Source organism: Grus americana, chromosome 9 (assembly GCF_028858705.1).
Source record: "Grus americana isolate bGruAme1 chromosome 9, bGruAme1.mat, whole genome shotgun sequence".
Taxonomy (NCBI): Eukaryota; Metazoa; Chordata; class Aves; order Gruiformes; family Gruidae; genus Grus; species Grus americana.
In genome coordinates, this window is record NC_072860.1 from 19396000 (window position 1) to 19419344 (window position 23345).

General features: G+C 37.0%; 1 protein-coding gene across 11 annotated transcripts in view; it reads right to left on the minus strand.

The window, feature by feature from the left end:
* ATP11B (ATPase phospholipid transporting 11B (putative)) overlaps positions 1-23345 on the minus strand; it is a 70093-nt gene that overhangs the window by 41995 nt on the left and 4753 nt on the right. For all 11 annotated transcript variants that reach the window (XR_008578251.1, XM_054835063.1, XM_054835065.1 and 8 more), the window contains exons 2-8: positions 12207-12323; positions 11288-11377; positions 8095-8175; positions 3776-3883; positions 3476-3604; positions 3248-3351; positions 1958-2005 (exon numbers count right to left, since the gene is read on the minus strand). Coding sequence is in view for 10 of the 11 variants with exons in the window: in XM_054835063.1 (XP_054691038.1) it covers positions 1958-2005; positions 3248-3351; positions 3476-3604; positions 3776-3883; positions 8095-8175; positions 11288-11377; positions 12207-12323 (677 nt within the window). In the remaining variant the exon portion in view is untranslated. The remainder of the gene's footprint in view (positions 1-1957; positions 2006-3247; positions 3352-3475; positions 3605-3775; positions 3884-8094; positions 8176-11287; positions 11378-12206; positions 12324-23345) is intronic.

The following is a 23345-nucleotide window of genomic DNA, read 5'->3' on the forward strand; positions in this document are numbered from 1 at the left end:
GTACCACAAGCAGTCGGTCACTATTATATAAACAAAGCTCTTATACTTGAAGTTCCTTTGAAAGCATAACCTGGAGTTACTAAAAAAAACCCACCAACCCCCAAACTCACACCCCAACTCCGACAGCTAAACATTTAATTTAAATGTTACTGCAAATGTGACAGTTACCATCACAAATACCATGTGCACCAATTATACATATGGATTATCACAGGTTCTTTAAATTACACACACATACGTTAATATTTTAGGTTAGACTCAAACTTTAAACTGAAAAATTGAACTAAAAGGGACTAAATGCTCAAGCATTTAACCTTTTCTTACAAGAAACCTAATGTATACTTTCTAGATTCAAGTGTTTTCTGCAGTTTGTAAAACCAGTCTGACAACCCACAATACAAAACCTGACTCAGTGCAACAGAGACTAGACAAGTTTCTCTTTGACAGTCAGAAGATACAGCTCCACCAGCAGTCAGAACTTGCAATTATTTTTCACACTCCCCTTAAACTGGCGCTGGTACATGTTTGTCAGGTAAACCTGTCCAGCCTGGCAGTAATGAATACCGAAAAGCTCTAAGTAGCACAGAAGGTGATCTTAGAAAACAGCTGAGTGAGGTTTTTGAGGGGCTTGGGTGGGGTTTTTTTGTGGGGGTGGCTAAGGCATTGGACTTGGGGCCAAGTGATCTGCCTTCTACATTCCCATGTTTCTTGCAAAATCACTGACAAATCATTGATTCACTCTGAACTCCACGTTACTCCTATCTAAAATTGACCGATGTTTGCCAGCCTCACAGGAGGCTCTCAGATTGAAGAGCTTTCAGTTCTTCAGACTGAAGACACACATTACATGGAAAATAATACTGCTTTAATATTTGATTCAGGTAGAAATTTAAACTAAAAAAAAAAAAAAAAAAAAAAAAAGATGTGTAAAAGATAACATTCTGGACATTAAAAGAGTGAAAGAATCATAACAGATTTACCTGTTTCTGTGACACATTTATACATCATAACATAGCACTTCACATTTTAAGAAGAGGTGACCGAGTTTTTTGAAAGCTTGATTATCAACAGCTCGAGAGAGAAAACAATTAAGTAACTTGCATGATAAATATTGCTGAAAATCTGGCCATTTCTTGTGAGTGATATCCCTGTCTGTGTTTCAAACCATGACCTTTCTCAGTCCTGTTCCATTTTCTCTCCTGTCTTGTTGTGGTGGGGGGAAGCGAATGAGCAGCCGTGTGGATGCTTGGCTGCTCACTGGGGCCAACCCACCGCAATCAGCAATCTTTTGAGGAAGTTCACGTATACGTCTGCAAGTGGCTTCACATCATTATTTTTATACTTTCACATGTGTTTAGGTGTATGCTACTTGCTATGACTGCACAGGGAAAGGTCGTGAGCACGTGATTATATGCACATAGCTTTACGTGCACACAATTGACTACTACAGATCTAAGCACTTACCTTTACAGTCCAGGTAGTACAGTAGTTTGAAACATATACCAAAAGCTACAAATTCGTAGCAGAGGCTTTGTTAAAACAGACCAATAATTTCTCTGAATTTCAACTGCAAAAACACCTGCTCAGTGCCTCCGATAAACAGATGACAGGGGATCTGTTGCAGTCTACATAATCTGCCACTGGAAAATGTTTAAGATCAATAAATGCTTTAAATAACAAATAACAACTAAGTTACCAGGTGATTACAAGTACCTAAAAGTTATCCCCTTCAGAACAGCCAAGCTTTCCAGAACGGTCCCATTAATCTGAAAAACTAGGTAGTAATGAACTTACTTTCACTAATTTTTTTCTCATCTCCATCTGAAGTATACAGCTACAATTGATGCTTTCAGTAAAAATACCCCTCCCTTATTCAACAGTAACTCTTTTTTGTGATGGTCATGATTTTAACCACCTCCATCATGTCTAAACACTAATCTTATAAAACTGTACTTACCGTACGATTTCTTCAGCTTGTTGACTTATAGTTATTCTTCCAACAAATCTATGAAAGATGGCCATATGTTAGAAATATCTACATAAAGACTCAAAAATGTAAAAAACTCCTCTATATTTTCGAAAAAAAGTCATTAATGGTTCACAAGTACAAAACAATCAAATTAAAACAACATTGCACCACTGGCAATAATTTTATGAGCGAGATTTTATACTTCAAAAGAACAGTCAGTTGAGAAAGCTATTAGTTTTCACTAATAAAACCACAAAAGACTGTATTTCTTTCTTCATTAAAACAGATTATGACTTCTTGATGTTTCAGTAAGAATTCCTCAACAAATATAAGTTAGCATATTATCCATCAGAAACAGTCATTTTTCATTTAATAAATCCAATCTAGTCTGATTTAAAAAACTGACACTTGCATATTTAGCATGACCCCAGCTACAAATAGGGACATAAACTTCTATAGTAATTGTACCTTAACTTGATGATCTTTACAAACTGAAGATCAAATAATTGAACAGCTGTTCAAATTAAGTATCTTAGTTTTTACGAATTTAATACTTCTCAAAGATCCCAAAGCTTACTTAAGAACAACTGCTGTGATATACTTGGATTTTGAAAACGACTACCTCATAGCCACCACTTTCCATTATACGATTCAGGAGAAACTTGGATGGGAATATAACTTTTATTACATATGATGCTATTTTACAGAGTCCAGGGCATTGCTTGCTGACATTTAAAGCTAAAATCAGATGCAACTGGTTTTAACCTGAATTTTTTCTGCCAAAGAATGGGGTTCAAATCTTCTCTTGAGCATAAGTAAAATAAACGTGATCAACACATCCTTAAGCTTACAACAACTTGCTACAGTTTGAGTTAATGCCATTAAAAAAAATAAAAATACTACGTAGTACTGAAATCTCCTGGTAGAGCCTTATAGAACTCTTTCTCCAACCTGCTGAGACTCATGGGCCATTTAATTTTTTTTAAATTTGGAAATAAGTTTACTGGTTAGAACAGAAATGTACATAAGAGTCATGATCAAAATACAAAAGGTAAATATTATCCTCTAATTTCTGGTTTACTACTGAAATACTCGAATTTAACTTGTCATTTGCAACTTTCAGTAAGTACATATGTATAAACACTTGGGCTAATTATTAAAACCTAAAATTTAAGCAGATGTCTGAAGTTATTTTAATCCCAGCAAGATCCATAACATTCCTAATATTAAACACTTCATTTTGATTTAATTTCAAAATATTTACTAATAAAGTGATACCTGTATAGATCTGCTTCTGGTTGCTGACATTCTATAACAGCTACAAGTTTGTCCAGGTTGGCAACAGACTGTAACACTGCTGTTTCTGGGACCGCAACATGTGTCTGTAAAACAGCATCCATTGAGTTAATGACAGAGGACTACCGGGCAGGGTGGGAATTTTAACGGGCTGAAATACAGACGGCATCACAAATTAACTACATTCTATTTCATAGCAGGAACCCAGACCTTAAGATTGGTCTCTCCATCCAAACTTGCAGTAGTAACATGGCATGAACCGTCGACTCGATCAGATGACAGAAGCACCAGATCAACAGGAAAAGTCTCATCTTTGGCTACTCTGACAATGTCCCCCACCTATTGAAGCGAACACAAACGAGAAGTGTACAAATAGAGTTTTAAAAGAGAAGGATCCGTTTCAGCATTGTTACCAAATCACGATGAAACAGGCCACAATGATTAATAATGAAAGAAGAGCTTTAGCTATGCAACAGAAACACCATCTTCAATTTGTCCTTAGGCACATACCCGAATGTTCTTAGATCTGGTTTTTACAAGGCCACCACTTCGAACAACATAAACCGGAGCACCGTTTACTTCATTGTCTGCTTTATGTCGTAGCCAGTCTTCATAACCCTGTGAAAAACACATACAAATTTACTTTTCAAACAAGAAACCTATGAAGTATAACTGCTATCTTCTAAGCAAATGTGCTTCAAATCACTTGCCGTGTAGCCTGAATACAGTTACTAACTTCTCTTGAGTTTCTACTACAGCTGTTACTCAAGAAACTGGGAAACCTCTTATTTTTCACTCACTTTACAAAAATTAAAATAAAGGCAAATAAAGTAGCAAAAGTGGTGAAGAAACTTAACAGTCCCATGTTCTGTTAAACAGGCAGTGACATTTTCTGCAGACGAGATGAACAAGCACTCATTCAATCTTTTCTCTATATGGATTAATATCCCACAAAACTGGGAATACTCACTCCCAGTTTCTCTTACATATTCTAATTATTAATTTTTTTAAGAGAAGTAACAGACTGAAATTACGTCATGTCATACCATATAGCACTTCTTACAGTTAATGTCATAGCCTATGCGTGAAAACTTAAGATTTTGTATGACATCAGCTCTGTGTAGCAAGAGAAGATGACTGAGAAGGTTTTAGTTCTTTGGGAATCCTAATACAACAGTTCGCAGCAACTGAGTTTTTAATAGATAAATTAAGCAGTTTTCCCTTACCCAACATCTGGCACCTCCAAGTACGCTTTATCCCATGCACAGACATGAGCAAACATTCACGGGAGTGAATTGAGGTATGTTATTCCCCTCCTATTTTCCTAAACTATTATTACATTGCTTATTTAATCTAATAGCATGATTGGCAATAGCATGATCTCTGATCCTCAAGTCTAGGTACTGTTTGGAAAGCCCCACAAGAAATGGGTCAGTCTATGCAGGAAGTTCAACTGCCTCTTACATGCTGGCAAGACTCCTACAATCGATTTGCATTAATAGGGACATTTCCTAAAATGCTTTTCTGTAGGTACAAAAAATGTGAAAGAGTTAAAACCACTTCCTTGTAAGTTTGCAGACAGAAGAAGGAGACCCTCTGAAACAGTAGGCATAATCGAAATTCATCCTAGAACACTACAAATATTTTATATGAATGTCACAATAAAAAGAGTACTAATGGAGATGTAGTTTGGAGAATTCTATGGTTGACTGGAGTTTGGAGGAAAGTTATATGATGAGTTTAGCATGTTAAAAGTATAGTTTTGCAGTTCTACCTTTATGCACCTCCACTGTTACTAGCACAACTAGGACAGCACAACTGCACTACAAGAGGGGAGGAAACAGGGGAGTTTATATGCCAACTGCATAAAAATAAATAAATAAGAAGTGTGTAGTAATAGCAACCACACAGAGATATACTGGGAAATCAGAATCCTAAAACCATTAAGACTCTTAAAGAGTCCTTCCTAAGCAGTAGGAAAAACTAAGAGTCAGTACCTCCAGCTCCTTGTTAAAGGTGACTGACAGAAGAAAACAAGGATTTAACTAACTTCCAATAACCTTGGGGCATCTGTCTCATAAACCTGAGCAGCTGAACAATATGGGCATTTGGCAAAGAACAGAAATTTACCTTCTTTAGAAAGTACAGATTTCAGCGCTTTCTCCATCTGACACCTACTGCCTACAACACAAGGGTGACACCTCACACCAGGGAATTCTTAAAAGCCAACGTACTGTGGCCAGTTTAAATGCCCCCAAAATTTACCTACTGTGGCATTTTTGAGAGAGTTCCTTATCCTCGCTTGCAAATATTGCAAAAATACTGTTAAAAAGAAAGATGCAATAGGAATACAGGGAATGTTCCTTAATTGCATGAACAGAAACCAAAGATTAAAATCCCTCAATTAAATTAGATTCTTAAGTTCTGTTTGAAAAACTATCAATGTACTTGAGAAAAGGACAAAATTAAAATAGGCCTGCATATTGTATTACCAGGTTTTTCATTCTCAGTTTAGGTCTATATTTAATCAAAACCTGCAAAGTAGTTGTTTCTATTTACCTGACAGTTGTGTAAATATTTGTGTCCAATCAGCTTGTTTGCTAAATACCTATGAACTTACTGAAATGGACTAAGTTCCCTCAAGTTCCTTAGGAAATACCTTTATTTTGTTGTATTTTGTTTTGGGTTTTTTAATTTTTATTTTATAATTTTGGGCTCCTCCAAGGACTGCATACGCATCTTCACAGGCATAAGGAGGAAAGTGCTCCAGCTAACAAGATAGACAAAATGACACAGCATGAGTTGCATCACTTTGCAGTCTTGTATGTCCTTCTTCTGACCTAGGTGCAATGACACTTCTAAGAAGAAAAAGTTCTATCTCCTTGGCTGAGATTAAAATAAAGCTGAGTTTTGAGGTTTGCTAGAGGTGTCACATGCACTGGCCTTCTGGAAGCAGGGGAGAGTTTTTCCACCCACTGCTAAGCTTCTCAAACCCGCATATGGTTAATGCTTCTATTTTTCCCGTTCGTCTTTTGAGAGACTACTAAGTTTAGTTTAACGTTTATCCCGATGTAACTTTGTACAGAACCAGTGCCCCGCAGCTTTCAAAAGGGATTTCTTCCCCTAAAACCTGCTTTCTATTCCACTTCTGGTTTGAGAGAAAATGGGAGCTGGTTTTGAGACCGTATTAGGTATTTTCCCCTCTGCATTCCAACAGAAGATTTATCTTCCTTCCTTGTCCAAGGGCAGCCTGTTGGAGATAGCACACTGAATTGTCTTTCCAAGATAACAGCTTGTGAATACTGTTTGCCTACTTTGCAGCAGGTAGGATAAACATGAGAGTCCATTAGATCAGTTTAGGTAGTTCCAATGGTCCTTGCAGAGATATTAAGACAATCGAAAACACTCCTGATGCTTGGCAAGCCGTGATTGATTTGAAACTTCTAGAAGGAATACCAGAATCTGTTCTTTGCATTTGATGGTAAGATACTTAAGTTTCCCAATATAAGATTGTACATCTGGAAACAACGTGGTAATAGATTATTTTGGACTATTTTAGACTTATACAAGTACAACTTCTGTCTGGATAGAATAAAATCTAATATTTAGCACTAAGTTGCACAATCTCTTTCAGTTCACACAGCTTTAAGGGATATTTTCCATTGCCTACTTATGACTATTGCTCTTGAACATGTGATTTTTTGGGGGGTGATGATAACAACTGCAACTGAATAGGATTAGGGCACTCTACATATATAAATTACACAGCAACAAGATGAAATGTTAGTTCAAATATTACTCGAGCATTAAGGTTCTCTCTGCCCCAAACACCACTATCTGCTTGAAAGCTAGAGCTATTTTTACTTTTGCCCTATTTCAGGATGGCTTTGAGTCTTACTGGCACAGAAGGCAAATTGAAATTCCAGTTGTAGCTCCGTAACAGTCTCCTGCTTACTTTTCAGTTGCTATGACTGCATCTCTTCCCCAGACAGCACTGTCAAACCCTTTGAAGGGGATAGTTCCTGAATATTACCTCCCTGCAGAAGACATTATAGTTTCTATCCACATCACTTTTTTATTTATGTGCTTGTTTCTTTCTCCTCTTGCTTTAAGGGTTTAAAAAACCCAGAAGTTTCTTTGTTTGGGTTTGTTTGGTGTTTTTTGGTGGTTTGTTTTTTTTTTTAACATTCACCTTCCAGGGACTCTAGGACTTAGTAGGATGCAATATGGTACTTAAACGAGATTTCTATTAAACTCAGAAGATTTTTTCCTTATTTCAAGTGTTATAAAGCACTCTAAAATGTTTAATGTAACCAAAGAAAAAGAAAAAAACAAGAAGCTTTCTAAACTGGCCCTATTACCTGGTACAGCATTACAGTTAAAATATATTTTATGCCATGAGACATACTCCTTGCAGCAAAATTTCTTTTAACTACTCGCAAACATGGATTGCACCATTGCTTCATCTACCCAAGCTCCTTTCTCACTGTGTCATGTGGGAAGATTGGTTTTAACATGCAGCGAGGTGTGCCAAGGGAATAAGTGAGGAGCTTTCAGAAAAGGTCTTATAACAAGTGACATGCAATGTTTAGACAAAAATGTTGTTTGACAGTCATTCGCTGTCCATTTAAGGGTACCACAGTGAGTCACTGAGCACTTGACAACTAACCAAAGTGCTCAAGTTCAAGCATCTAACAAGAAACATTGCACACAAAATTCTTCCCAAAATGATGCCTTTTTATTTTTAGTATCTAAGCATTATCTTACTCAGACTTTAAGTAACTTTACCTTAGAAGGACTTCACGCTACAAAGATTTTTTCCCCTTTACCTGTTTTATGGCTGTCACAGTTATGACAAAGAATAATGGCAATCCACTGGTAATAGGACTGGTAGGGGTATCTATCATGAGCTAAAAGAGAAGAAAATATGAAAATTAGCCCCAGATTTATTTTTACAATTGTACTTTCCAAAAAAAACCCAATGAAGCAAGATGACAACTATTTTCCAAACTCCTCATTTTAACTTGTGGGTATTTTTACTGCACTTTCTGCAGTATTTCTGGAGCAAAACTCAGTTCCTGACATCTAAATAATATATGTCAATAATAGTGCAAACAAAGGTTCTAGGGCTTAGAACAGATTTAATCACATTTCTAATGCACGTGCCAATTTTAAGAGTCCTTAGTAAGAGGAAGATATGTTTTCATACTACAAAGATGAATTCAAAAGTGTATTACAAAGGAAGGAAATCTACATTTCGTGACACTGTTTCAATACCGTATACAATTTACTGCATAACAGCAATGTGGAATATAACAACATCCACTTCAGAAGTAAAAATAAAGTTAAAATAGTAAATTCCAACCATTAGATATTAGAGAATATTCTTAGACTGCTCCTTTCTGGCTCCCCCAAGTTAACATGCAGTTTTAACAATTTGTGCTATTATTGCTGGCATGCCAAAAGTGCAGTGTATACACTAAAATTCTGTATGTGGGGGGGATGTTAGTGGTTCTCCTCTGCAGCAGGAAAAATACAACATAGTCAAGTGCTGTAAAGAAAATATACACAAGAACTATTCAAAACCACAGACATTGATTTGATCCACTTTACCTGAGACTTATGGCATTGCTTTAGGAACCATTAAAGAAGGGAAAAAAAAAAATCACATGTGAAGTTTAGTCTGTTAAGAGCTAAGGACCTCAGAGAAAACAGATTATGCCACCTTATAACACATGCATGAGCTTTTTTTTTTTTTTCTTCTCCCCACTGAAACAGAGACAATTTATAGAACACAACAAAAATCACATCTAGCCTGCAATACTGTTTGTTCTTCAACTGTCACATTGCAATTTCAGCTTGGCAGCATGCTGTCCAAGAAAATCCATGCCAAAAGCATCTGATTTTTGGCTGCACACGGTTAAACCATGACATTTCTGCCATCTACACTCTTTTCTCAAGAGAGGCTCACATGTGAAAATGGAGCAAGTTTTGTGCTGGTGGAATCGTGATGGCAGCCTGCTCCTTTTGCCTCTTTCACCAGAACATCGTGGCCCTTCGTCTGCTACACGGCTGGACACGCATCCATCACACAACTGGCGTGGAGCCTCAAGTGACCAAAATGCAGTCTGTCACCATGTTTCTGGCACGCATATGTGAGGTGAACAATGTGGACTGGATTGTGCTGCGCGTTTAAATCACACAATAACCTGCCCAAGCTCTGTCATCCCCAATGGAATAAGGTAGTAATGACAGACACTGCATCTTGGTCACATAAGATTCATACAACAGAGAAGATACCATAGTGATCAACTTTAAAAGGCACCTTTGCCTTATAAAAATTAAAAAAAATTAGACATTAATGAACTTCCAAATGGGATTTGAATAAAAACAGAATTCCATTTTAACAAATGTACAAAACTGACTGCAGCTTTTCTCCTGTTTGGTTTCCAAGAATACAGACATTTCCTATACAAATTAAAGCATCCATTTGAGTCACAAACTGAGATAAGATGATTACGCTCTGAATAGAAGTTCTGCCTTTAGATCTGTATTTGTTCATAGATACCACATTTAGATATTACTGAAGTCTAATAGTTTGAAAGGAACGTGACTCAAAATTGAACTAAAGAGGTAAATTTGCATTAAAAAAATAAAAGCTTTAAAAATGCAACACCATCTGTGGTTACTTTAAGTAACATTTACATTCCATCTCCAGCATGCCCCCATCCTCCTCATGCTACAATATATTAAACAGCATGAAATACCACAACAATGGACATGACAAAGTCAATATTCTTGACTAGGATGGGCAACACATTCTGTTAGAACAAGTTAGAACTAGATGACTTTAGTAACTCCCAACACAGGGATTTTCAGCCTATTAGAAAGTTCATTCTTTCTAAATGTGAAAGAACAAGAGCAAGGGACACAGGAGGCAATGGATTAAAAATTGCAGAATTGGCCCTGCTACTGGTATGTGCTACTGTGCACAATCACAGACAAATCTTATGACCTCTTCAGTATTTCTTTTTTTTGTCACATGAGGTATCATCTTTTTCAGACACATACTGTAAATGTTGGTTAATCACTGTGGAGGGCTGTACAAAGCATTCTATCTTACAATGAAAGAAAAGTTTGCGTACCCCAAAACCTTGTCTCCATCTTAGGTATTAAATGGTTTTTCAAAAGTTATTATCTCTCCTTAAAACCTTTCTCACCCTTCATCTACTAAGTCTGCAATAGCTCAACAGAATTCAAGTACAATTACAAAGTTGGAGGTGCAGAGATCACAGAAAATTTACAGATTGTCATACAGTATACTTGTGGATGTTCTTAATCAGAATATACTCTGCTACAAAAGCCACAGTAATATTTCTGACCTATCCTGTATCACCAACAGCACTGACTGATGTCTTCAAAACTGACAAACTGTCAATTCTAGCTGTAAATTTTTGTGTGTTCATTTTACCTGAACAAATTGAATTTGATGATCTTAGATCTGTGTGACAACAGTGTGTTGATTTGTAAAAGCAAGATTCCACCTACAATGAGAATATACACTAACCCATGCTCAGCTCAAGAGGAAGCATACTGCCCAATTTCATGCAAGTGAACTTGAATATCTGCATTTCTGCACGCTAGTGTCCAAGAAGCACTTAAAAAGGCAGAGAGTAGAATTCCTGGTTTATTCAACCACCACCAATGTCCACAAAAATCAAATCTGGAATTTTATTACTAACTTAACAGATTTAAAATTGTATTTTGAGGCAGACAATTGAGTCCCTGTGCTGGCAGTACAATGGACTTCAAATGAATTAGCATTCATGAAGACAAACCCTAAGGACAATACTTAAATTTGGACATAATTCTTTTTGAAGTTATGTTATTTTCCCAGAGAAACTGGAAATGTGTTGTTTTTACAGACAGAATACGTAAGTAGAGAAGTTAAATTCTGCCACTGATTTTTGTTCTATGAATTTACAACGTAAATTGCAGTTTCCTGAGTATAATTCAACTTACCTGAACCAAAAATATAATCAGAAAATAAAAGTTGGCTACTCTTCTGAACTGCTCAAATAAGTTTTTTGGAACAAAATTCCACACCGTATACTGAAGGGGAAAAAAGGGAGAGAGAGAAGAACAGTTATGAGATACCGAACAATTTTTCGGTGAAATTCAGTTCCACTCCCATTAAACTCTCTTAACCTAAATCTTTTAATTTTCCATCTCCCTTCCCCCAAACCTTCTCCCGGTCTTGCCCTGCTCCCACACAGAACAGCTGTACCCAATTCTTTTTTTTTTTTTTTTTTTCTTTAAGTACAGCTAGCAGGGAAGCAGGGGTAGCAACTGCATTGCCTTTACAGTCAAAGTTTTAAATGTTCTCCTACCAGCTGGGATAGGAGCAGCTGGAGTCATTTGGCCACTTGCAACCTGAAGAAATTAATTCTTGCAGCTGTAACTTTCTCTCCTACTCTACAGCGACAAGACACATCCCCACCATCAGTTCTATTGATTCCAATCCAAGGTCACACTAGGAGGGAATCTGCAATTGCAGTCCGTTGCTAATTTATGTTATGCAGAGTACTAGCTTACAATTTGGCTAGTTTATAAATCCTCACAACCAGCTTCATCCTTCCTTATAAGTGGTTCTGCGGATCACATCCAGACATGGGCAACACTGGTTTAAAACCTACTTTTCTTCAGAAATTCTGACTAACACACTTAATTGTTCTGTACTTAGGTTCTGAGGAAACAGGGATGAGAGCAGGAAGAATATATAGGAAGGAAGCAACCTAGCTTCTCCTCAAAAAAGTTCAGAGCTTGTCTCATTTTAATTATTGTATATGCACCATTAGACATGACATACAGATGCACATTTGCTACACAACTTCTTGAGTAACATATTGAGTGGCTTTCCCATGACAAATTGATTTCTTACCTTGGATGATATGATTCTGTTGTCCGCAAACTTCTGAGGAACATAATGGCCATGCTGGGGAAAACGATTTGCTATATAAATAGTTCTTGTATCGCTTTGATGCGGTGGGTCAAAACCCTAAAACACAAAATAAAGACGATCAAGAAAGACTATTTTATTTAACTGTAGTTTTGTAAAATTCTTATCTTTGTGCTGAAATATTGTATCTAGATTATCAAGCAGTAATTTTAGAATAGCTGCTTTTGAATGGGAAACAATTAACTTGTAAATTAATGTCTGCTGTGTCCCAAGAATTTTAAAATATTGGGGAAAAAATAGTCTCAATTTTGAGGTTGTTTACTCATTCTGGAAAATGAAAGAAAAAATCCTAAGTCTCAAAAAGGATAAAGAGTAGTTGCTATCATGCAAACCTGAAGCCCTGTGAAACTTAAAAAAAAGAAGAAACAGAAATGGAGATGAAAACATATATAAATTACAAAACCTCACAACCACACTCATGATAACCCTAATAAAACAGATTATGAGAAAAGTAAAAGGTCAAAACAACAAGTCATACTTGTATGCTGTGATAACTGGATTTTGAAAAGATTCTCACTAGCTTAAAAACAAAAGCATATGCATTCGCATAGACAATAGTATTTTCCCAAACAAGTTCTATCTCCAAAACCTAACATTTTGTCTAACCTCAAATGTTATTTCCTGCCACTACCACCAGTTCATACCTGAGTGGTAGCAACACTGAAAGCAAACTCATAAATAAAGGACAGTCAGAAATAGTTATCAATAGTTTCCTGCCAAAGCAGAAGATCTTAGTGAGGTCCCTTGGAACCAAAGCCCTGTTTCGGGTCCAATGGGGATTGATTTTCATCAAGTGCCTCTGCGAGGGGAAGGGGAATACAGGTGTTAAATTTGCAGACAACACCACTGCAGGACTGCAAAAACACCAAATGAAGAGGAAAAAAAAAATCAAAATCATCTTGACCAACCTGACGCACGGAAGGCTGAAAGATACAGCTGTTAGACATAATTAATTGCATCTACAACAAGAGAATAAAAGCCTGTATAGGAGTTCTGTAGAAAAAGCTTAAAAGGCTATAGCTGATCACAGGCTGAATGGGAGTCAGTAATGTCACCCCATTGAGAAAAAGGCTTTCAGAACTAAGGAGGCTGGAGGAGGAGTGGGAGCCACAGTTGAAGCACCATGAACCAACTGGACAGACAGCATCCAGAGGAGTGGCACATGAGCCACAAGAGATCCTGAAAACTTGACATATAACACAAGGCTGAGCAATCTAAAAAGCAAAGAGCAAACAAATTAGAGTCCTCTAGCCTAGAGCAGAGGAAACTTGTGATATACTAGCAGGTCTTCCAAGATATGCAAGACTCTTCCACTGAGAAAAGGGGTAATCTGAAGGATGAAGAACACAAGCAGGCTTAAGTTGCAGCTAGGAAAGCTTAGTTTGGATATTGAAAAAACAAACAAAAATTCCTTTCTTATGGAAAGGAATAATTAAAAACCAAAATAAGCCACATGGGAAGGTTGCAATGTCTCTGTAACACAAGGGCTTACATCTAGGTCATTCAAGTGTATCTTTAATTGAGCCTTTCCTGGGGCTACATGACTCACCAGAACCCTTCCTAGCCCTAACATTCTGACCTGGAGAAGCAGGTGATGGCAAAAGACAACAAGCAGGACAGTAAACCAGTCATAACTCAGCTAACAGGCCAAGAAAATTACTAAAATGAAAGCAAAAAAAATTTAAGACACAGAACAAACTAGTGAAATTAAATTTGGAACTGTTAAGTTGTTCGATGGTGAACTGATGATTGTCCAGAAGTGGTGAATTTCAGCATGAGCATCAGACATTCCTAACCTTAGAGCCACCTTTGCACTGTATGCAGTCTCCTTGTTCTTTGATGCCAAGCAAAAGGACAACTGATAAAACACGTAGAAAGGGCATTACCGGTTCCACTACTAGAGGTGAGGAAACTACCTTTGCCATTGTATTGCTCCATTTGTGAAACCAGGCTCAGATCTTGAATTGTGTCAAATAAAAACTGACACTTCACAGAACTCCAACAGAAGATACTTCTGTACCAGTTAACTATAGAAGGTGACGAACAACGAGCACAATGAACTGGTATAATCAACCAAGAATTCTCTTCAATCAATAAAGTCCTCTAACTTTAGGCATTAAGTATGTTCATATTCAGGATGGTGTCATTTTAAAGTAAAGGAATAATTAAAAAATCCTCTCAACAATACAAATTTTTCTCTTTGGCATCATTACTACAGAAACATTCTGCTTCAGAAAGAGGTCCAGAAGAAAGAAGGGAGAAAGAAGGGAAGGGGGATTTTTCAAAGAGATTTGAAGGAGAATAAACTTTAGATGACAAGCAGTGGAAGGCTGCTCCAGTCACATGCACGGTATGAATGCTTGTTTAAACATAAAAGTGGAGCAGGGAGACAAAAAGTAGATAGGGGAAGGGACTGGAAGAAGTATCTAAGATGCCAAAAGCAAAAAGAAAGGAACTGTTCAAAAATTTTAAGAGAAGAAATACAGGCATGAAAGTAAGATAAAAAAAATGTACCTGTTAAATGCTGACACAAAATTTAAAGAGATCAATGTTTGTAGCAGAAGCATTTTGGATACCTGACATTAGTGACACGTTATTTCTAAATCAATCCAGAATATGCCACAGTAAAAGTGTTTTGCAAGCAAGAAAAAAAAAAAGTGCTTAATTAATAAGACTAGGTACACAGCTCTTTTCTATCTCAGAAAATGTCTGGCACTCACAAAATGCCAGACATCCTCACTTTGGAAAGTCATATTCTACAGCCTGAAAAAAATTCCACTCTAAAGCAAACAGATGTAAAGCAGGGAAAAAACAGAAAAAGCAAAGAAAGCAACTGGCAGTCTTCTGATGGTGATACATGTTAATCTCCATGCCACTTGCTTAAAGTTATTAAAAGATAAATGAAAAATTTCAGAGTGACAAGGGTATCACTGAATTTCTTCCAAAGTATTTATATACCCCTTTTAGGCCACTATCTGAGCACCTGGAAGTTGATGAGTTTAATGACATTTTTATGACAAAGAGTAAAGACCTCCATACGAGTCCAGCCTAACTGCACGAGCACTTCTATCAGAGGAGGATACCTCGGCTGAAGCAGACTCAACTGATTAAAAGCGAGGGATCTATTTTCCAAATCAGAATCTCAGACCGCACGAGTTTACAGGTGCAGTTGTAGAGCTAAACCAGCTTGAAATTGCCGCCTATACACATTTAATTCTGTTTTGTTGAAATTTATCATAGAGAAATTGCAGAAGCTGTGCAGTCAGCAGATCTATGGAGATGGCAATGCCCAAGCAAGGCAGGCTGGGGACAAGAACCTCTTGTTTTCAGAGCTATGGCTGGAAAAGGACACATTCAGGACAACCTTAGGGACTTGACTATAGTCACAGCAGGAAATAAGTGTCAAGGCTGGGAACAGAACCCAGGTTTCCTAAGTTTCAAGTCTGTAACTACGAAAGATCATTTGAAATTACCCAACAACTCTGTCATCACGTAATTAGCTGCTGAGACTGCAACCAAGCAGATCTTGCAGAGAAATTTTAATTACACATCACTCCAAGGAGAATTCTGCACAGACGTTAAACTTACTTGTTCAAGAACTGGAATGCCTTTCAACTTTTCTGTAACTAGGCTGGTCACAGATCCTGCTCCTGACACAAAGCTGATTTGTAGTCCAAATTTCTGCCCAGCAAAGGGGTGTTGTACTGTATCTATATGCAAGGCAGCAAAGAGGTGCAGAAAACACACTGTTTCCTAATTTCACTCTACTAGACAGTTCTTTCTCTTTCTAGTGTCATTATCAAACTCATCTGCAAAACTAGGGTAATGTGCCCTTGTCAAAGGATTTCTGCAGCCAAATTGCATTAGCAGAGAATCTCTACGTTAAATTTTGAGTCTTGCGAAAAGATTCAGTTGTCACCAATATCTTTCAATAAAAGTTAGTTTTCCTGCAGTTATCTAGTGAAGCGATTTCTATCTAAGCGCATAGATCATTGACTTCATAAAGAATAAACAGAGTTTATTACAAAACCTGATATTTAAAGCTTTTTAATCAGATGGTTTGCAGGAATCAACTGTAAATAAAATAAAATTTGACCATAAGATTAAGTCACTAAAAAAAAAAAAAAAGCTGATTTTTTCCCCCTCCTTCATGCTGCAAATTAAATCTAGATTTATTGGCTAAAGTTCAGCCATTCATCTGATGTTACCAACATAAACCAGGCATTACCTACCCCAGAACACAGCTCTGATATTTAATCTTCAATACACACCCCCCAATAAAAATTCTGCACACAGAAAACTTGACATATTTGTTTTGAAAATAGTCTAAACAAATGCCATTTACATACAATACATAGCTGTTGCTTGAGTCAAGCTGATTTATAAAGCACAAAGAAGTAATTCCTAGCTTTCCTTTTTTATAAATTTCTAATGACTCTAACCAAAGGCAAAGTCATTGTTACTAAGCCTCTTCAGCACTGATTTTGTTAGTGTTCTGCAAGTTAGACAAAGACATCCTCTGTGTAATAATTAGGCTCCTTTAAAACAGCATAGAAAACATATCCTGGGGAACTAAGGAGAAATTTTTGACTGTGATTTTATGCTATTTCTTTCATGAAAGACATGGGCATCAACAGCCACCTCTCTTCCAACATAACCCTTCCTACATTTTGTCTCCACCTCCACCATTGAACTAGGAGAACTGCCCATGCAGCCAGATGGTAAGGCGGACTGGAAAACTGATCCAACCAAAACCCCACCATTTTCCCAGTTGGTTTTGGGTTGGGTTTTTTGGTTGTTGTGGGTTTTTTTTAATGTACCAGTTCCTTAAAACAATTGCATGGTCATTCGAATAGCTTGGCGGTATAACAAAAAGGTATAGCACAGAAGAAGAGTTTTCTATTGCTACTGAGGAAGCATTATTAGAATGAACAACAAATTAGACAACTGGAGAATCAGGCAGAGTAACCAAATGAGAAGAAGCACTAGAAAAAAGAGCTGTGCAAAGGATGTGGCTGTCCTCCCAACATTTGCAAGCAAAAACAAAGCGGGGGCAGGGGGAATATACCATCTCTACTGCAGACTCGTATTTCTTCAATACCACTATTAACTTATGGCAACACGCGTGAATGCCTTCCCCATGCACTCTACAGCACTACTAAGCAAGACAGCAGAAATCTGCAGGTCTTGGAGCTAGAATTAATGACATGAGACCAGCACACAACAAATCAATTGCTGTTTCAAGCTTTGCAATACCTGCAAGTTATCAGACAAGCAATTTTTGGTTATGATTTGCATAAAGCCAGTATACTTTAACATGATCTCCCAGTGTTTCTTATTCATCATTCACAGCTTTTAAAGGAAAAAAGGAACATTATGTTTGCCAAAAGAACTTCTGCTAAGTGACCGGTTTTCAGTGAAAGGGTTTGAAAGAAGGAAGTCTCAATTAGAGCCTCTTCCTCCTTTTAAAAACCACACTGAACACTGCTAAGGAAAGTAGTAGTTCTCCCCAAAAGCCCTTTGGACACTACGTACTAGTTAATAAACTAATAAACACAAGAAAACTCTGTTTCAGGAAGGCTTTTTCCTAGGGAGGTGACTGACTGACCATGGCCGCAGACAAGGAACACCACATTTCCTGGCAAATAGCCCCAAAACCCTGCTATTATACTGCTGCCAAGGTGTATTTTGATTAAAGGTGTTTTGAGGAAATGGATTTTCTTGCTTTGGGTTTTTTTCTGAATATACATGGAATACTTTTCCCTTTGTTAGGCAAGATGATCTATTCACACTCCGTGCACATTTTCAGAAGTCTGTAAATTTTTACTCAAAACAGTCAGCCAATAATAATCTTCCAGTCATATAACTGGGCAGTAGTCAAACTGAATTTGTCATATCAAAGGTTAGCATGAAGGAAGAAACAGCCTCTCACAGCAATTTTAAACACTGCTCTAACAACTAAAGCAGTGAATCAGCTGAAGCACCCTGAGGTTTACATAGTGCCATGCAAGTTGTTTCTCCTCTTTTAAATATCACTGCAGTAAAGAAATAAAACAGTACTAAAAGTCACGCACTATTCGTGCAACTTCCTCTTCCTGCTTGCTCTATCTACAGTTGTTTAAAATATCTGATAACAAATCCTGTTGCAACTTCCTAGAAGACCTACAACCAGACTTCATTATTTTTGAAAACACACACACTCTAGGAAACAAGGCCTGAGAAATCATGAAGCAATAATTCTTCCCTTCATAAAGTTAAAAAAATGCCTAGTACTGTATTTAGAAAAGTCACACTGGTGCTTGGAACAAACTCCTAGTTACATACAGCTCAAGTTGTTCTTATTTTACTTTATTTTGTCAAAATGTCCACAAAAATAACTTGGAAAAATCCCTACTTAAAATTTAAAAAGTCTTCTATCTTCAAAAATAACAATCAAGCTGAAGTGGCCTCATTCACTGGTAACATACTTCCCTGTGCCAGTTTTGCTATTCAGGTGACTGATGCCAAACATACTGGTCCTGTAACATCAATAAATTCAGAAAGGAAAAAGGAGCTGAGCAGGCAAGTTAGGCTTTCTAACACAGTGCTCTCAAAGACTGTTATGACATGTCCAGTTTCCATTAGTAGTGAAAAATTTTTTACAGAGATTTAAGTACACTGCTTTATTTGAAAATACCCCAGTTTTTCATCAATTAAGGAACTGGCTTTATTATCCTCCCCTACAATTCCCATCATAGTATTTACAAAGCATAATCCATTTTAGACATCATATGATAAAACAAACCTAACACTTTGTAACAGTTACTTTTTGGTGACTGTCTTCAACAGAATTGCAAGCTTCGCATATTTTCTACAGGATTATTAGAATTCTTATCCAAATGCCTATAATACATTCCTCATTCTTCGCTTTATTTTAGAATGCTCCCATTCACACCCAGACACACAGATTATGAAAACTATTGGTAATGAACAGATCCAGTGATACTTTTGCTCTATTTCTTTAGCAGTGATTTTGTTACAAAAAATGTGTACACATCCATATAATTTTGTCAAACTCTGGACCAAGAAAAAACTACAGGACTAGTAATGCTAGTTCAAGCAAAATTAACTTAATGGGTTTTATCTGTCATTAACAGCTCACCAAAAAAATGCAAATTTGTGGGGTATCAAGACACATCCAACTTTATCAATGTTCTCTAACTGCACATTCTGTGCTATTTAGATTCAATAGCAAGTTTTGTGGTTTTTTTTTTTTTAAAGGCTGTCTATACTGTTGAGAGGGGAAAATGTACTAGTAATAAGCAATGAATTAGGAAATCACTAAAGGAAAGGAAAATGCAGAATCTTGTGGCAAGAATCAAACATACACACAGTAAAACGATCTGCACCAGAGATGACAGCAAACGGAGACTGTGCAATAAATGTGTCTTCAACTCTACTAAAGATAGCAATTTAGCTAACATTCAGATTCTAAGAAGCAAGCCTCAGTCTGAAAGACTGGCTAGCGACTCCCAAACTACTTTGCAAGGCCATTCAATGTTCTCTAAATTTTTTCTTTTAAAAAAATGCATTATGATAAAGGTCCAAAAGGTCTAAGAGAAGTTGACGCTTGACAGTAGCTGTGGTCCAAAATGTTTCATCTTTTGCCGTGATTCCCAAAGCAGCCCATTGCTCTAAAGAAGTGGGAATGAAGATGCCTTTGAAGTTCCAACTACACCGTTTTAATTTCAGAAGTAACAATTTTCCTCTGTGGGCTCCAGCAATTAGTTATCCTTATCCGCAGTATCATCTCCCTCTCAGACGCCTGCAAGCAGAGAGTAGGCCAGATTTTCGAAGCTGAAGGGTGACTTTAGACACTCAGCAGGAGGCAACTATAGGGCATCTTATTTTATAAAATAAGAATTGAGATCTCAAGAATCAGTAGCCACTTTTAAGAATGCTGCTCAATATATATTAAGTACCTTGAACACTGCAAGTGCTACAATTCTGCAGTAATCAATCACACAGAAATAGCAGTTACAAAACAAAGTCACACTAAGAAATACAGAACCAGTACAGGAAATTAAACATTAAACACACAAATCCTTCACATACTTTGAATAACCATAGTATCTTTAAAAACCAAGCTAACCGTATCCATTCTGCACAGTGCCTGGATTTACGTAATTTTATAGCAGAAATATTTTTCTTTGATTTTCAATATTTGATAAAGCATTCAAATCTGTGACAGGTTATGAACTTCATTGTCACTTAAAATTAGAGAGCAATTCCAATTTTGTAGCTAGCAATTTCACAATAAACAAAAACCTACATTTGTCAAATCGATGACAGGACAAATACAGAAGAATCATACATTCCTATGTGCACTATTATCTTAAAATGAAATGCTGTTTACCCACTGCTCTGAAGAGTCATTTATAAAACTATTGCACACAAGCATAAGGGGTCCTGTTCTGGGCTACTCGTATGACCATTATCCCACAGGAATACTGAAAACCACCATTCTCAATATTTAGATTGGTTCTAGTAGGCAATAGCTACTTAGGCTGATCAGCACCTACACTGCAAATCTAATCCACATGTTCCTGCAGCATGAAAAGAAACTTTTCAAAAAATTCTTCCCCCAAAACTGCACCTAGATAATAAATCTTAAGGCTTTTTCAAAATGTGTGCCAAAATTATACTGACAATTGCTCTGACAGTTGTTGCTCAACAAATTTAATGGGAAGAGAATTTAGTTCCTAGCTAGAACTGTCCAGCTCTTCCTTTTAACATGCTTTGATAAAGCCTGCTCTGTAAAATTTAACATTACAGTTTTGAGTCTATTCATTGAATACCACTTTCAGTTTTAATTCCATTTCAAATATGATTTATGATCTAAGTAATAGTTTAATATCCTGCTTTCAGACATGTCTATAAACTAGATCATCCCTAAAGCTTCCTAAATCTTAAGCTTCCTTTCCATTTTGCTACAATTCTGTCTCCAAACAGGTATGTAGGTATCTGCAACAATTAGCACAGCCATCTATAAAACTAGCACGAAAATGTGCAAATGGGATAGTAAAAGAGTAACAAAATATATGTTTTGGTATAAGCCATATAAGACTTCTTTCACTGGTAAAATATTTCAGGATGAAAACAAACAGCCGGCCTTTTGTCTACATCATTACCTCTCCTTCCCATTTACAGGAAAGTTCTCCTTTCCCATGCTTATTTTTACTTAAAGTAAACAAGAAAAAAATCCTCTTAAGTCACAGTATGTGGGAGGCCAAGGAATTGCAGGGTTTTGTTTTCTAAATCACGGGGTAGCTGTCGGTCCTACTTTCTATCTTTTCTACCATGGCCTGTACTATTGCTAAGTGGGTTTTTTTCAGCAGTTGAAGAGAGGTTTGTATAAAAAAAAAAAAAAGAAAAAAGTCTAGCTGCTAATATGTCACCTGTGTTTAGCTGGAAGATATGACCTTGCATTTACAGAGGCACTCTGTCATATCCATTTTGCTGCAGTTTTTATGTGCTGGCTTACAAATAGATTTTGTGCTAGAAATCAAAGAATTTTTTTAGAGGTATACTGCGGATACCTTTTTCCCAGTGAAACCGTTACAAAACCAGTCATAACTTCTGAGGACACCACAACACAATAGAGAAAAACAGATGGTAGATCACTAGTGAAAGGCACAAGTCATGATGCTTTTAATGAAATTTAAGCACATTATAATAATTTTTCCCTTATAACTCCTATCTCTCCACCCCAAAAGAAAGCAAACAGAAGTTTTAATGAATTCAGTCAACCCATCTGACATTAGAAAAGTGAATACCACTGACATCCAAATCACATGTTGAATGTTATTAAATTCAGCACATATTTACTTGCCTTAGATTATGATTTTTACCTTCTGATGAGAGTTCAGAGGCAATCTCTTAGCAATAAACAAAGAGGCATCCACCCTGACCAGTCCCCCCGCCACCACCTACTGACTAGAACCCAAAAAGTTTTTGTGCTTTGTCAACAAAAGAATATATTTTTCTCCCTCAGTCACATAAACATAAATAGACAGTAGCTATTAAGGGAGCAGGACCCTGTTAGTGCAAGAATATCATACAGTCAGTTAAATGGTCATGTTATTGTGTGACAAGTGGAAGTTTGGCACAATAAATATTCACTGCTTAAAAGGCTCTTGGCTCATGGGTGGGACAAGATACAAGTCAAACATCCAAGTCTCACGGCAAGGCAGCACATCAGACAACTCTGACTTTCCCATTTTTAAAATAGTCTTTGAAAGAAACAGTGTCAAGACTGGTTTGATTAGGTTTTGGTAGGCAATTCTTAAATTTAGAATTTAATTTTCATGAAATAAGATTTAAAAATTACACACAGGACACAACGGATGTCTCCGCTTGGAAAGACAGCTGGCTGAAGACAGGGCCAGGTTCTGCACGCTCTGGAACACACTGTGCTGCAAATGTATTAGCCTTCAGCAGTCGCAGAATATAAGAAGAAAACAAGGTTAAAAGACCCAAACACAATGGGAGGACTAGTCCAGCAGATCACAGAATATCTCTAGCAAAAAACAGGGCCACATTTTCTCCTGTGTGAAGTTACATGAGGGGGGGTCATCAATCCTCAGTTCTTGAACTACTTTAACCAAAGCAGTGCAATCTTTGGGCTGTTCTAACACACACCTCATCGATCCTTCGGTGATAATACAGAAGGTATTAGCTGGGCAGTCTGAACCAGAGCAACCCTTTTGAGCAAATATGCATTTGTTTTTCTAGTATACAGTAACAAACACACAATTTTAGCCAAAAAGGGGAACAGGCTTCAGTGACAGTAAGAAAAGAGGGAGAAAATTGTACTTCAGAAAAGCAATGTGATTTCAGAAGCTAGGATTTTCAGTCATTGGCTTAGTTCAAAGTACTTTCAGTATTCAAAAAATACACGGAATTCTTGGGGGGGTGGGGGGAAGTAGTAAATGCATTGGTTCAATTCTATAAAATGATTAAGTGCAAACAATGAGATCAAATATGCTGTCCACCTCATTCAGAATGTCATTAACCGCAAGT